This window comes from Pantherophis guttatus, chromosome 1 (genome assembly GCF_059756535.1).
Source record: "Pantherophis guttatus breed Tessera chromosome 1, ASM5975653v1, whole genome shotgun sequence".
In the NCBI taxonomy this organism is placed as follows: Eukaryota; Metazoa; Chordata; class Lepidosauria; order Squamata; family Colubridae; genus Pantherophis; species Pantherophis guttatus.
In genome coordinates, this window is record NC_142063.1 from 325,053,639 (window position 1) to 325,068,593 (window position 14,955).

The window sequence follows — 14,955 nt, forward strand, 5'->3', positions numbered from 1 at the left end:
TAAAACGCACCGGAGTTTAAGATGCACCTTAATTTTTGGGGAGGAAAATAAGAAAAAAAAATTCTGCCTATCGGGTATTCATCTGGCTATTCCTTAGTCTGGTCAGCTCCAGCACATTAGTTCTCTGGTTTTGAGCGTTGGGAATAAAAAACAGTTTCTAAAGCACAGCTGATCTTTGGAGAGAAGCAATGAGAAAAGCAGGCTAAGCACGGACGATCACTTCATTAGCGCCTCAGGGCTGAAAAAAAGCTTCGAAAAAGTTACATTCAAAGTATAAGACACACTCAAATTTTCAGCCTCTTTTGGGGGGGGGGTCTTATACTCCGAAAAATAAGGTATGTGTACCATATCAGAAACCAGAAAATATCTTGGTAAGTTAGTTACTTGGCATGGGGTTCTGCTTTCATCTAATTTCCAGGAATAGGAAAATCTGAATACTTATGTGCTGTAATAAATACGGTGTACACTTTTAAAATTAAATTCTATATAACCATCCCAGAAGCCATGTAGTACAGCTTATCCCCCCCTCTATGTTCCAGTTCACAGAAGACTCAAAAGGATGACATATTTGATATAAATATTCTTTATTCTACATAAAAGTTCATTCATAAAAGAAAGCCGTTTCCCTCCTGAAGTTTGGAGGTGGTGAGAGAAAGACGTTTGGGGACAAATTGAGCAAAAAAAAAGAAAAAAGGCTGGAATGTAGAAAGGAGGCAATAGAGCAGAGGTCTTCAAACTTGGCAACTTTAAGACTTGTGGACTTCAACTCCCAGAATTTTGGGAATTGAAGTCCACAAGTCTTAAAGCTGCCAAGTTTGAAGACCTCTGCAATAGATGATTAGTTCCAGATTCCTCAAGCTGGAAAGTGAGACTGGAGGGTCACAAGAGACAAGGGCACTTAATTTACATTGTACAGCAACATTACAACTCCTGGGGAGGCCTCTATGACAGCATAGGTGAAATGTCTTCCCCTGCAAGAATGCTGAATACTGCAACAGGTGAGACTACAGTGGCACTTCAGAGGGTTTTTTTTTAAAAAAAGATTAAAGATGATTGACACGTTTTCTCAGTATCTGGAGAGATTCCTGAAGCACAGACGTCCTAGTAACAGCTCTATTTTTGACATGCAACAAAAGGAAGGTGTGAATAGAGGGAGGAGCAGTAGCTGCCCTAGTGCTGCCGCAGAGCTTTTGCCCCGTGCCGATCGTAGAAAAGTTAATTAAGGTCACCCAAACCGGGGAAAATAAAGGAAGCGGCTTAACAGTTTCGGAAGGTGGGGGAACTGCCATGAGCAAAATTGAAACTTGATTATAACTGTTCAACAGAGAGGTTATTTTCAATATTTACTGACTACTATGGAAGGAAAAAAACAACCATCTATTGGCAGGGAGGAGCCAATATCTGCAACCGGTCTTTCAAGTATGTACTTCACCTAACCATGTTTTAGTTCTGGAATTGCAAGGTGGCACAAATGGGTTTTTGAAGCTCATCTGTGCTACGTCTCTCCGTCTTGACCGATTAATGAGGATTATGTAAGCTCTCTATCCTTGAGCAGACTCTCTTGGGAGTCTTCTTGTTCCCCAATAAGCCATTTCTGACTAAGGCAAACTGATGAGAAGCAAACATCCTTTAGGGGCGAGGATAGGAGCGCAGGTTCTTGGTCCAGAATTTTACTATATTATTGTATGAAAGATACTGCTGGTGTTGTGAAGCAGCTGGAAGAGCTAAGTTAAGACTAGAGAGACTGGAGATTTGGCAATTTCTGGGTAGCTTGGAATAATCATAGGAGGCAGCTTGTGACATAAGAGGGAGAAGATGGCCGACCCCACCGGTTTTGTCATCAGAAGCAGGTCCAGGCAGCTCCTCTTAAGAGGAAATGCCGTCTGCGTTTCTCTCTCAAGAACCACCTGGTGAAATCCTCAGTCAGCCCACAGGAACAAAAGAAAGAAAGAAAGAAAGAAAGAAAGAATGTGGAACTTGATTAATAACAAGCCTTTTGCTGTTGGGTAATGCAGTGGACAGGTAAAGAGTCAGATACTCAGGTACTGACAGTGAAATTTTACAGTGGCAGAAGTTGGACTAGCCCAGTTGGTCTTTAGCACAAAGAGGCTAATTCAAGGCCAAGGAGGTTTCAGTCTCTGGCATAGCTTAAGCATCCAACACGTGTATTGCAGGCATGATGACAGTTTATGCAACGAGGCACAAAGTTGATAGAATTCCAACCTTCATTGAAGGCAGGGTCCTCAGCTGTTTCATTCCAGTGGGCATAACTGGATTTTCAACACGCCACAGGTGCCCTTGTCCCAGTCACAAAGTACCCATTTACCAGAGGGCAAATGAGAGAGAATTCTATTTCCTTTCTAACTCAATTGTTAAAAAGTTTGCTACTAGCCTGGTTAACCTTCATCTTTTTTGCAGCCACCATTTTATTTCCAAACATATAAGGACCAAAAAGCCAACTTTGAAATAAAGCATTTAAAAAAAAAATGGGACAGAAGGTCTGGTAAGGGCCAAGGAATGGCACGGACACATTAGTGCCACAAGCATTTTAATAGGTCCTCCATATAAGGCTGCTTCTCATATTTCAAACTCAGATTTGTTGTGTTGTATGATGGAGGAGCTGCAACTTGTCTAGAACGCATTTCGAAAAAACGCATTTGTAAATTCCCATTTCATCATCCACAATTCCTTACAATCCACCAGCCCTTGGTTAACATCCAGAAGACCTAATTGGATGTGGTGAAGCTTACCTTTGACTCCTCCAATTTAGCTGGTTGTTTAAAAGTAATTATTAGTGGTTTTGTCCTAATTTCATGTTGCAGGTCACCTTTCTGCTTTTTTTTTAAACAAACAAACCTTGAATGACATTTTAAAGAAACACATTACATGTTGCTTTCAGGAAGGCAAGAGGAAAAAAAAGCCCGGTGAAATTGAAAAAGGGGGTGAGGTTTCCGCTGAACAGTAATGGCGCTCTGGGCAGAACTGTGGAAGACACAGATTTGGGCCTGGTGGGCCATACCCATCTCTTACTCCTGGCTGGGCAGCTGCAGAATTAAAAACAAAATACAGAATACTCTAGATGAACAGGCCTGCAACACTACAAAGAGGTCCTTGCCCATGGCTAAAAAAAAGAGGAAGACTGGCCTGGTTGGAGCTAACAGCTATTGCCAAAGAGGCTCCCCTACTCTTACAAGCAGCCGCGCAGAGGACACAGTTCTGGTGACAGATGATAATGACCAGACCTTGTCCTTGCCAAGGCAGGGACTGAATTAACTGTGCATAGCTGTCCTAGCAGATTCTTATTTTGGGGAGAAGAAAGAGGACTTCACTGGAAGGGAAAGGGGATTCGGTTTGAGGAGATCTGACCATCAAGAAGAGGTCAAAAGGTGGTGGAACTGCTTGAGCATGTCATGCACACACTCCCTTCCCACCATCCCACCCCCAGCACCATCCCTCCCCCAACACGTACACTGTACTTAACACATAGTGTTAACACAAATAATCATGCATTAGAGACGAGAGTGCTGGTCCGCCAGTTTTCTCCAACGGCGGCTATAGGGTTTGGATGGGCCCAAGTGGGTGGTGGGCTGGGTGGCTCCGGTGCTCCTATTCATCTCCTTACTCCCATAAGCGATATTCTCGGATGGTTGCAGGCTTTTAGCCAAAAATCCCGCCAATAGTAGAAGCAATGACAATTCCCAGAACGACACAGCAGATGATAATCATAATCTTCTTCTGCAAGAGAAAGGAAGAAACAGCAGTTGGTTTCAGGAACTGGGTATGTCTAGTTTAATGAAAAGAAGGACTAGGGGAGACATGATAGCAGTCTTCCAGTATCTCAGGGGTTGCCACAAAGAAGAGGGAGTCAAGCTATTATCCAAAGCACCTGAGGGCAGGACAAGAAGCAATGGGTGGAAACTAATCAAGGAGAGAAGCAATTTAGAACTAAGAAGAAATTTCCTGACGGTTAGAACAATTAATCAGTGGAACAACTTGCCTGCAGAAGTTGTGAATGCTCCAACACTGGAAGTTTTTAAGAAGATGTTGGATAACCATTTCTCTGAAGTGGTGTAGGGTTTCCTGCCTAAGCAGGGGGTTGGACTAGAAGACCTCCAAGGTCCCTCCCACTTCTGTTATTCTATTCTATTCTATTCTATTCTATTCTATTCTATTCTATTCTATTCTATTCTATTCTATTCTATTCTATTCTATTCCCCAGATTTGAGAGGTGCTCCTGAGCTTGCATAGAAAGTTACAGCAAAGGGAGAAGAGAAGCAAGGGCTGTTCCAAGGAACTGCCCTACTTCCTGGTGTGATTTGATTCCAGATAGCTCACCTACGGCATGCCTTCATCACTGTTCCTTTTCTGTTACGTTTTTTCAGAATTTAGGTAGGTGGGTGAAAGATTGGTGTTTTGTTTTTATTTGATTTATTGAGCTTAAAGAAATGGAATCTGAGTGTTTTTTTCTTTCTCCTCCATCTCTTTTTCCTTTCATATCATATATTTTGATTGTTAAATGTGCAGGTAGTGACTTAATTCTTATTTTAGGCTGAGGGATATGGTAACAATGTTAACAATGTCTTTAAAATATATTGTAAGAATCCTTTAAGATGATTTAGGTTAAGGGGCCTGACGTGAAAGGCAGTTTTGAAGCTATTACTGGTCCAAAATTCAGCCCCCTGCCTGCTGGATGATGAATAATAGCAATTATTATTCAGCAGAATAATAGCAATCTTACAGGAGCTGGACTGTAGTAGTTAACCTCTGGGTCCAGTTCAAGGTAATGACTATTGTCTGTTTAGAGCACTTAGCAATAGCACTTAGATGTGTATACCGCTTCATAGTGCTTTACAACCCTCTCTAAGCGGTTTACAGAGTCAGCCTATTGCCCCCAACAATCTGAGTCCTCATTTTACCAACCTCGGAAGAATGGAAGACTGAGTCAACCATGAGCTGGTCAGGATCAAACTCTTGGCTATGGGCAGAGTTAGCCTACAAATACTGTATTCTAACCACTGCGCCACCACAGCTTCTTTCTCATGGTTTATGATTCACTTCTTTGTTACCTTTAGGCTTGTCTGGGACAGAAATAAATCTATCCATCCCCTTCGTGCATTTCATGGGCAGGCTAGAATCCCTCCTGAGAGAGGTCCATGGAAAGAGGTCAGGGAGCAGGACTCCTTAGTGGCAGTTCCCAAGGTGAGGATGGCCCTTTCCAGCTGTCCTTTCAGAATGCAGCCATGATTATGCTATTCCAATGGGCCTCTGGGCCTGGTACAGAGTGGAAGTATCTTGAGCTTTAAGAGCTAAAGCCAGGGTGGGAAACAATGGCCCTTTTATGACTTGTGGACTTCAAATCCCAGAATTCCTGAACCAGCCATGCTAGTTGTTGAAATCCACAAGTCATAAAGGAGCCATCGTACCCCATCTCTGAGTTAAAGGATGGGGTTTTATTTGATTGATTTTGTAATTGTTCTGACTGTTGTGATTTTGATCTTATTGTGAGCCACCCAGAGTCCTTGGAGGGGGCAGCATGTACATTATGATAAAATAAACAAATAAACTGCCTGTGTTTAAAATGTGTATTTTCAAGGGCTGATGCAGAGTTGCAGTGTTTGAAAAGCAACACCAGGAGGATCACTTCCAACAGCAATCCATTGTGTTGACCTAGAACAATGCTCAACAAATAAGAAGGGGAAGGGTCGACACAGTTTTTAAGACCAGTTAAATAAAATAGAAAACACACAAGAGAGAAATGGGAAGATTAATAGATGAGCTTGTGCTAAAGGTTTGTTGATTAGGGAAGAACAGGTGAACTTCACAAACTATGTGTATGTATTTTAAATTTTTAAATTATGAGATTTGGATTTAATTTCTTTTTAACTTTTTCATTAGATGTTTTTTACTGTTGTGAGCCGCCCTGAGTCCTGCTGGAGTTAGGGTGGCATATAAATCTCAATAATAATAATAATAATAATAATAATAATAATAATAATAATAATAATAATAATAATTTCAAGGCAAATCAGGGCTGTTGAACAATATCAAGGGTGTCAAACTCAAGGCCTGGGGCCAGATCCAGCCTGTGGGGTGCTTAGATCTGGCCCACAGGGTTGCCCTGGAAACAGTGAAGGACCAGCCCACAGTGCTTCTGTCGGCGGAAACAGCTTGGGAGGGCCGAATGTGGCACCCCTGAGCTCCGTTTTCGCTGGCAGAGGGTTGCAGGAGGCCATCGCAACCGGAAACAGAGCTCGCAAGGACCATGCGTGGCCCTCCAAGCTCCGTTTTTGCTGGCAAGAGGCCATCGCAGCCAAAAATGGAGCTTGGAAGCCCGTTTTTGCTGGCAGAGCGCTCAGGCCACTACAGGCACCCCCGACACGAGTGATGCTGAGCTGGCCACGCCCACCCCGGCCCCCCGAGGTCAAACACAACCCTGATGCGACCCTCAATGAAATCGAGTTTGACACCCCTGAACAATATGGAGAAAAGAATGCTTGCTTCTGTGCAAGTCTTAATTTATTCACCACCATACTTTCTCACACCGGCCATTGCATCTCTGGGACCCCACAGGATGGCTTAACACCCCCCTCCCTCCTTTTGCACAGACCACCGACCAGTGCTTACCCTCCGGGCTTTGCTCTGGTACTTTACAGCTTTTTTGGTATCTGACACGGCCCTCTCCACATAGTCCACGGAGTGTTCCACATTATATTCAATGCGGTCGATCATCTCGCCCTGTACAATGGGGGATGCACAAGAGATTTCAAACAACGTGGCTTGAGGGACGCTGAGGTTCTCCCTATTACCTCTTTTCTCACGTCCACGTGGAGTGGGAATGGCACTTTCAGCCTCCTTCACCCTGGTATTTGCCGCTAGACCTGTCATCAGAAGGAACAAAAGAGAGCAGAATGACAAGATTGAAACTTGGGGGTTTAGGGCTGGATGTGGGGCAGGGAGGATCCCGAGGCCTCACTGGGATACTTGATGTCACATGCCCCCTTATACAGGTAGTCCTCGACTTACATCAGTTCATTCAGTGACCGTTCGAAGATACAACGGCACTGAAAAAAGTGACTTATGACCATTTTTCACAGTTACGACCTTTGCAGCATCCCCATGATCATGTGATCAAAATTCAGATGCTTGCCAACTGGTTCATACTTATGACCGTTGCAGCATCCCGGGATCATGTGATCACCTTTTGCGACCTTCTGACAAGCAAAGTCAATGGGGGAGCCAGATTCATTTAACGACCAGTTTAGTAACTTATCAACTGCAGTGGTTCACTTAACAACTTGGGCAAGAAATGTTGTAAAATGGGGCAAACGTCTTACTTAACAACATAAATTTTGGGCTCAATGGAGGTTGTAAGTCAAGGACTACCTGTACATACTCAACAGCTTTTCTCCTCAAAAGTTAAGACAAAATGAGTTGGCATCAGAGCTATTCATCAACTCAGCCGAAAAACATGCTCCATCAAATTATTCTACTTATACCCAGGCCTGCCACTGCATCAGAGGTGATCCTTAAGCTGGTGCTTTTCCTTTTCTGTTTTTATCCCTGTTAGCTTTTCTGTTATATATTTCAGGACTTCAAATGGGTGGGTTAATAATGATCTCATTTTAAAATTTGATTTATTTTATTTTTAACCCACCTTTTGTAGAAGAACTCAAAGTGCCATACTTTGTTCTATTGTTCTATTTTGTCTATTTTTTCCTCTATCAGAAAGTTTGGGCTAAGAGTGACCGGCCCAAAATTATCTAGATAACTTCTGTACTTGAGGAGAGGCTCAAATTCACATCTCTCTGCTCCTGTTCCAACATCTTCATCACCATACCACATTGGCTGGAGCACACAAAGCTATAGAACTTCAACTCCTAGAGTTCAACTCTGGGAGTTGAAGTCCACAAGTCTTAAAGTTGCCAAGGTTGGAGATCCCTGCTCTAGAAGATAGAAATGTTTGGATCAACAGCAGAGAAAAAATCTTTAGCAGTAATTAATTTTAAAAACTGCTTTAATATTCATTATTGCTTGGTCCACTTCAGGCTTTATTGTTTTAAATTTCTTTGATTGTTTTATCGTATATAGTTTGAAGAGGCCTCAATGGCAGAAGTACAGATTTGAATTTGAGGCTCTCCAACTCTTTATTTATTCAGGATTTATATAGTTTCAGTGTGAATCCCAAATGCTTTTCCAAGGATTGGGGATTCGCCTAGGAAAGTGAAGGTCTCCCTTTTCTCGTGTTTTCATCTGCACATGATTATAGGGTGGAGGTGCCTAGACAAAGATTCTAGAGTCTTACTCTATTGTCTAATAAAACATACACACACACACACACAAAGAAAGGAAAACACTACTCCATAAAAGGCACTCAGCATCACAAAGGCACAGCTGCTGCGGCAGCATACCAACAGGGAGGCAGAAAAGAACCACAAGTGCATGCAGAGAATGTCTCCCCACAGTTATCACAAAGCAGCACTCTCATTAAAACATACAAGACATCCTTGTAAAAGTAATGTTTACAAGTAGTTCTCAACTTATGATCAGTCGTTTAGCAACTGTTCAAAGTTAAGACGGTCTCCTCAGAAACGGTGTTTGATGCCCCGTAAAGCAGTCCTGGTCATTATAAAATGTCCCCCACCCTCACGGTCGTGTGATTGCAATCTGAGTGTTTGGCAACCTTTCGACTGGCTGCCAAGTGCTCTGCAATCATTCGATCGCCATTTGCAATCTTCTCTGCCAGCTTCCCCAGAAAGTCAAAGGGGAAGCTGGTAGGGAAGGTTGCGAGCTGCTGACAGTCTCTGGGAGCTGGCTGAATGAGCTGCCTGCCAAGGGGAGCTGAACATCTCTGGTGGGATGCAGAATTGGGGCTAAGAAGAGGATGATGTGAGCTCCATTTCTACATCCTATGGAAGGAGTTTCCTTCTGCACAGGAGAGATGCGATCCTTCCACAGGGAGCAGAAATGAAGATCAGATCCTGATGATTTGAGCTCCATTTCCGCACTGTGCCAAAGGTGATCCTTTCTGCACATGGAGCAGAGATGACATCCTTTGGCAGGCAGCTCTTTCAGCCAGATCATAGAAAGGAGAGGGAGCTGAAATCCAAGCAGAGATGTAGAGGCAGTGTAATAAAGTTAGCAGCACAGAGTGCCTCAGGAAGGCCTGGCACAGGCTGGGGGTAGGCCTTGGAAGGCCTGGCACAGGCTGTGTGGAATGTATCTCCCCCAAAAACTGAAAATCCTGCTTGGATTTTGGCAAGGAGATTTTTCAGCTCCTGAGCAGAGCCACCCTGCCCACCCCCAGCATTTCCCCTACCAGGCACCCTGTACTCCTTATCTGGGACTTCATCTGCTTAATGACCCACACAATCGTTTAATGATATCTGGGAATGTTGAGTCATTGAGTAAATCATGAGTACTCATGTGATGTCTCGCTTAATGACCACTTGGCTCAATGACTGAGATTCCATGCTCAATTGTGGTCATAAGTCGAGGGACTGTATCTGGAACTTCTATGTTGTTCAGTAAAGAACAATGGGGTGCTTTCTGTTTTTTTCAGGATTTTGGCTTAGCTGACTTGAGATCCCTTTCAATCTGCCTTGAGAACCTTTGAGGTTGAGTAAGATACTAGAACTGCAGCTTCCCCCATCTACTCCTGATGCGTGGACCAATTCTCAAAATTTTCAGCAATGGCCATGCGGGTGACTATTCTGGGCGATGAGGATTACGTAACTTGATGAGGCCTTAATCACTTTAACAAGCCTAGCAATTTTTTTTAACTATCAAAAGAAATCCAATTAAGACTGAGTACCAGAGGGAGATCACCATGCAAGGAAAGATTGGGTCATTGAACTTGGTATTGTCTTCAGCTGAAAACAATTACCTTGGATCCAGCCCACCTCTCTTAGATTCCTGGGATCAAGTCTTGAATTTTTTTTACATGAAGCACATATGCTGTAACCCCAACCTAGTCTTCCTTCCTCCAGCATCTGCTCGAGACAAGCTAGCCACTTGGTCATCGCCCTTCCACTTCCCAACAACACTGCAGGGACATGCAGAATCATGAAGCAGCCATGCAGCATAGACATGCAATTGTCCCAACTCTGGGAAAATGGGCATTACCTGTCAATACCTGAACAGCTTTATCCGAGTATGCATGGTAGCGTGGGAGATAGAAAGAGGGGGGTCAGGAGTGGTACGAAGAAAGGCAGGGCCAGACAATCAGGAATCGAATGTATTTACCCCTTAAGAGGGCAAGGATGGTACCTCCACTTTCCTCTCTGCCTGTTTCTGTAAACGTAGCCCACCACCCCATGCTTGAAGTTCCCCTTTGCTTCACTTTCTATGGGTTGCACAGGTAGGCATATGGAAACCGACCATGTCACATCATTTCTATTACTGAAGTTTCCCAGAAAGTCACGTTTAAAACAAAAACAGGCAGACAGACATTTGCAATGCAATCCAACCTTTTAGAAAGCATTTCCTGCAACAACACCCCAATTATGGACCTCTTTCCTCAATAAGTATAGGTTTTCCCCATGTCGCTGTCTTTCTAACCTCTGATAAAAGCACATCAATCCACCCAGGCATTTGCAGAACAACAACTCTGCCAGGAAGAGTTCATTTTTAAATGAACTTTATTTAGCCTTGTTTTAATTTAAGTTTTAAAAGAATTGCTACTTTGTTACCTAAAATTGGCTTTAGGTTCTTCTCTAAACCTTCAGAAGGAAGAATGGTTCAGAAAATGAAATAATAATACTGTAACAACACATTATCATATTCCCTCTTACTATTATTTCCACAGAAATATGCACACAAATTTAGCTCTTCCGGAAAAAAGTTATTAGTGACAATAATAGACAAAGCATGATCACACTGTGTAGGGCTTTGCACAATAATGGAAGAAAAACTGCAGGATCAAAGGATCCTTTTGCTTCTTCCTTGTTCCCTCTTGGTCAGGATTCTCTCTTGTCCTTCCTACGGAGAATCTCTAAGTTCAAACTGCAGCAAATTTTGAACAAATCAGATGTGATGGGCTTGATCTCACTGGACCATCATAATTTGAACAATACGCTTAACCAAGTCCTATAAGAGCTAAATAATTGCATTTTGCATAACGTTGAAAAGATGTTTAGCTTTAACTTTGATTTTTGGAGGGGCATTCAGTTATGTTAGCCTATGTTTTAATACACCACATGAAAACAAAAATGAGTTAACACAGTAAACAAGGCGAGTCATGAAATGAATTCTTAAGAAGTTCAAAGCAAGGTGGTACAGGGAAGTTTGTATCAATAAAAATCTTATTTGTGTGATCCAGGCCACAGAACTAACAAAGGCATTTATCCCAACCCTCTATTTAATGTAGGAACTACAGTGCAGAGGTACCATTGCAGTATCTTTAGCAGAGGATAGTGTAGAGACAGGACTAAATGTTGCTACCTGGTATGCCAATAAATAAAGAAGTCCATCCTTCTGCAGCAGCTCTCACCTGGCTTTCCACCAACATGGCCATGTCCATGAACATATCATGAAGCTCACGGATGCTGTTTTCTAGCTTGATGATCTCACTGTGCCGTGTCTCAATCTCATTCAGTGCCTGCTTTGTAATGTTGGAGTCCATGATGATCTAACAAAAAAAAGGCAGCATTGGAACATTAATGGCATATGGTCCAGGTAGACTTTCCATCTTGGGTAGATATTTCTGGAGAGCACATTCTGATTTTCCGTGGCTGGCTAGAACAAGTTTATAAATTGGTAAAAACTGACTTCCTAAAAAATTATGGCTTTCTTTGGAAAAAGCCCAGAGCTTCTAGCACACATGGATTCATATGTTGGTGGGCAATGAGAGCATACATCTAAAGAATCAAAGAGATACTGAATATCATTGCTGTTCTTAGCCTCCCGTGAAGAAAAATCCCAGAAGAGAAAAAAACGAAACTGCAGAATTATCTATACCAGTGATGGTGAACCTTTTCGGCACCGAGTGTCCAAACCAGAATGGGCATGCATGTGCATGGATGTACGCGCACCAGAGCACTGGAAACCCGAAGACCAGCTGGCCGGCACACGCATGCCTGTTTTTGGCCAGTTTGGGCTATTTTTTCAGGCCGTTTCAGGCCATTCTCCAGGCTGTTGGGCCAGTTTTCTGGGCTGTTTCTTGGGCTGCTTCAGCTCATTTTCCAGGCCATATTCAGACTGTTTTCTGGGCCATTTTCAGGCCCTTTTCTGGTCTGTTTTTGGGCACTTTTCTGGGCCATTTCCTGGCTATTTTCTGGCTGTTTTTCTGGCTGTTTTCAGGCCATTTTCAGACTGTTTTTGGGCCATTTTCAGGCCCTTTTCTGAGCCATTTTCTGGCTGGTTTTCGGGCCTTTTTTGGGTCAAAAACGGCCTGAAAACAGCCTGGTGGCCTGGTTTTGGGCTGTTTTCAGGCCATTTTCCAGTGTTCCACCACTCGCGAAGACCTGGCTGTGCACACCAGAAACCAGAAGAGCAGCTGGCAACAGCACATGTGCCCACAGAGAGGGCTCTGTGAGCAACCTCTGGCACGCATGCCATAGGTTCGCCATCACGGATCTATACCATTAAATTGTCCATGCATTACCATTGGTGAATTTGCTACTTAGAATAACCAAACGGTCTCAATAACATATAACAAGAAGTCATATTATGAATATTTTTCATATTTTCATACCTAATGATTCTTCATATTTATATAACCAACCACTTCACAGTCAATGACTTTGGGCAATATACATATACTTTCACAACCCACCTAAAGTCACTGAAAAAATTACAAACAAATAAAATATGGGGGGAGGGTGTTAGCATCTATAACTTTGTTCAACAAAGTGTGGTTTTAAAAAAATCCTGGCTTAGCACTGCATGCTAATTCACCCAACATACATATTTATTAGAAAGTATGGACATAAGAATGCATACTATATCTACAGACCACAAATGACTAAATGGTTATTGTACATAATCTGGAAAAACACCTCAGGAGATTGTCACCGATGACCAAACATGTTATACTGAGTTCCATAGAAAAAAGGAGGAATAAACATGAAATATTGCTAAGCACTGGCAGTGGAAGAATAATATCCCAGAAGTCTTTGACCATACCCATTGTTGATTTTGTGGTATAGAAGAACCTATATTGCAAAATCAAGAGTCAAAGTAAAGGATCGTGGTTATTTATTATCGTTCCCATGCCAGTAGAAAGACTTTTATTCTTGATCTTACTTCACTTTCAACAAGCTGCCGCTCATTTCTTGCAACATGGCTCAACCCTGGTGATGGTTCAGTGGTTAAATGCAGTATTGCAGGCTAACTCTGCCCACAATCTGGAGTTCGATTTTGACAGGGCTCAAAGGTTGATGCAGCCTTCCTTCTGAGGTCGGTAAAATGAGGACCCAGATTGCCTGGAGCAATATGTAGACATTGTAAACTGATCCGCGAGTGCTATAAAGCAGGGGTTGCCAACCCCCGGTCCGCAGCTCAGTCCCAGGTCGCAGCCCGTTAAGAAACGGCTCACAGAAGTGGTGGGCAAGTGCGCATAAAGTTGCATTTGTGAAAGTGGCGTGCACATCCGAAACCATCCCCTCTTCCCCACTCCACCTCCACTGGTCCACTGAGCTGAAAAGGTTGGGGACCACTGCTATAAAACATTATGGAGTGTATATAAGTCTAAGTGCTATTGCTACTGTAAGGACTCAAAGATGGCACTGCTAAATTCTATTCTCAGAATGAGTCTATGGAGAGTCTCAGTCATCCAGGTCATGGTTGTCCCACAGGTACTTTTTCAAAAGGCAACTGGACTTTGTTTTTAGATGATGAAGTTGATGCTGCTGACAATTGGCCTGAGTGGAGTTCTCTCTTTGTGGATTTTGGGGAGCCCATATATGCATGGAGTAGCTTTTCTAGGGTAAAAGCAGTAGTATTGTGGCTTGTCAGTAGCATTGTCCTTCAGTAGTTGTTGCAGGAAATCAATGGCCTTTTTCTTATAACTGCTGGTAGGATCTCTCTTCAGAGTCTCGTATGTAGCAGTGTCCTTCAGACGAGTGTCCATGTTAGCATTTAATCATCTGTGTTCAGGATAACTGTGCACCTTCCTTTATCAGCCAACAAGATGGTGATGTTTGGGTCTCTCCCTAGGGATGTCACTGCTCTTCTTTCTTGAATCGTGAGGTTGTCCAGTTGTCTTTTGAAACAGCACCTTTGGGTCTACTCTCAGAAGTGTGGACAAAGAAAAGATTGGGCAAATACCAAGGCAAAGGGAGAGTCTGCTTACCCCAGAGGAGAATATAGCTGGATTCCCACTCTCCAGCATGTCCTCCAGTTCCTCACTGGTGGTGGTCCTGCCAGCTGCAAATGATATTAAAGAAGTTAAGGGTTGAACAATAGAATCTATCTTTCCTTCCCAACATCCAATAGTCCAAACCTTGTCCATATTTCTTCTTCGGATCCTTTTATTTTTTTGAAAAAAGTTTTTTATTTTTTATTTTTCATCAACATGTTTAAATGTACAGTCTTTTATCCATCCTTATACATTGTTTGTTCATCTTCTTTAACTTCTATTAGGTAATTAATTAATTATTTGTTTGGGTCTGCTCTTTTACCATTTCCTTCTTTTGTTTTACTACAACCTTTCCTTTTTCCCTTCCTTTCTTTCTCCTCCTTTCTTTCTTCTTTCCTCATTCCTCCTCTCCTCTCATCTTCTTTCCTACTTCCTTTCCTCTTTCCCCTGTCCTCTCTTCTTCCTCCCCTTCTTACCCTCTCTCCTGCTCTTCTTTCTCCTTCCTTCTTTCTCTCCTTTTCCCACTTCTTTTCTTCTCACCTCCCAACTCCCCTACTTTCTCCTCTCTACTCCTCCCCTCTTTTCCATTCCTTTGTTGTTTCCTTTTTTTAAATTCAATCTGAGATGGTATTATAGCAGACCCGATTTCTATTTACATA

General features: G+C 42.7%; 1 protein-coding gene across 2 annotated transcripts in view; it reads right to left on the minus strand.

Moving 5' to 3' along the window:
• Positions 1–3,484: 3,484 nt before the first annotated feature.
• Positions 3,485–14,955, minus strand: part of STX1A (syntaxin 1A) — a 73,068-nt gene continuing 61,597 nt past the window's right edge. For both annotated transcript variants that reach the window (XM_034421047.3, XM_060693145.2), the window contains exons 7-10: positions 14,291–14,364; positions 11,489–11,626; positions 6,625–6,735; positions 3,485–3,735 (exon numbers count right to left, since the gene is read on the minus strand). In XM_034421047.3, the coding sequence (XP_034276938.1) occupies positions 3,658–3,735; positions 6,625–6,735; positions 11,489–11,626; positions 14,291–14,364 (401 nt within the window). In that variant the 3' untranslated portion in view covers positions 3,485–3,657. The remainder of the gene's footprint in view (positions 3,736–6,624; positions 6,736–11,488; positions 11,627–14,290; positions 14,365–14,955) is intronic.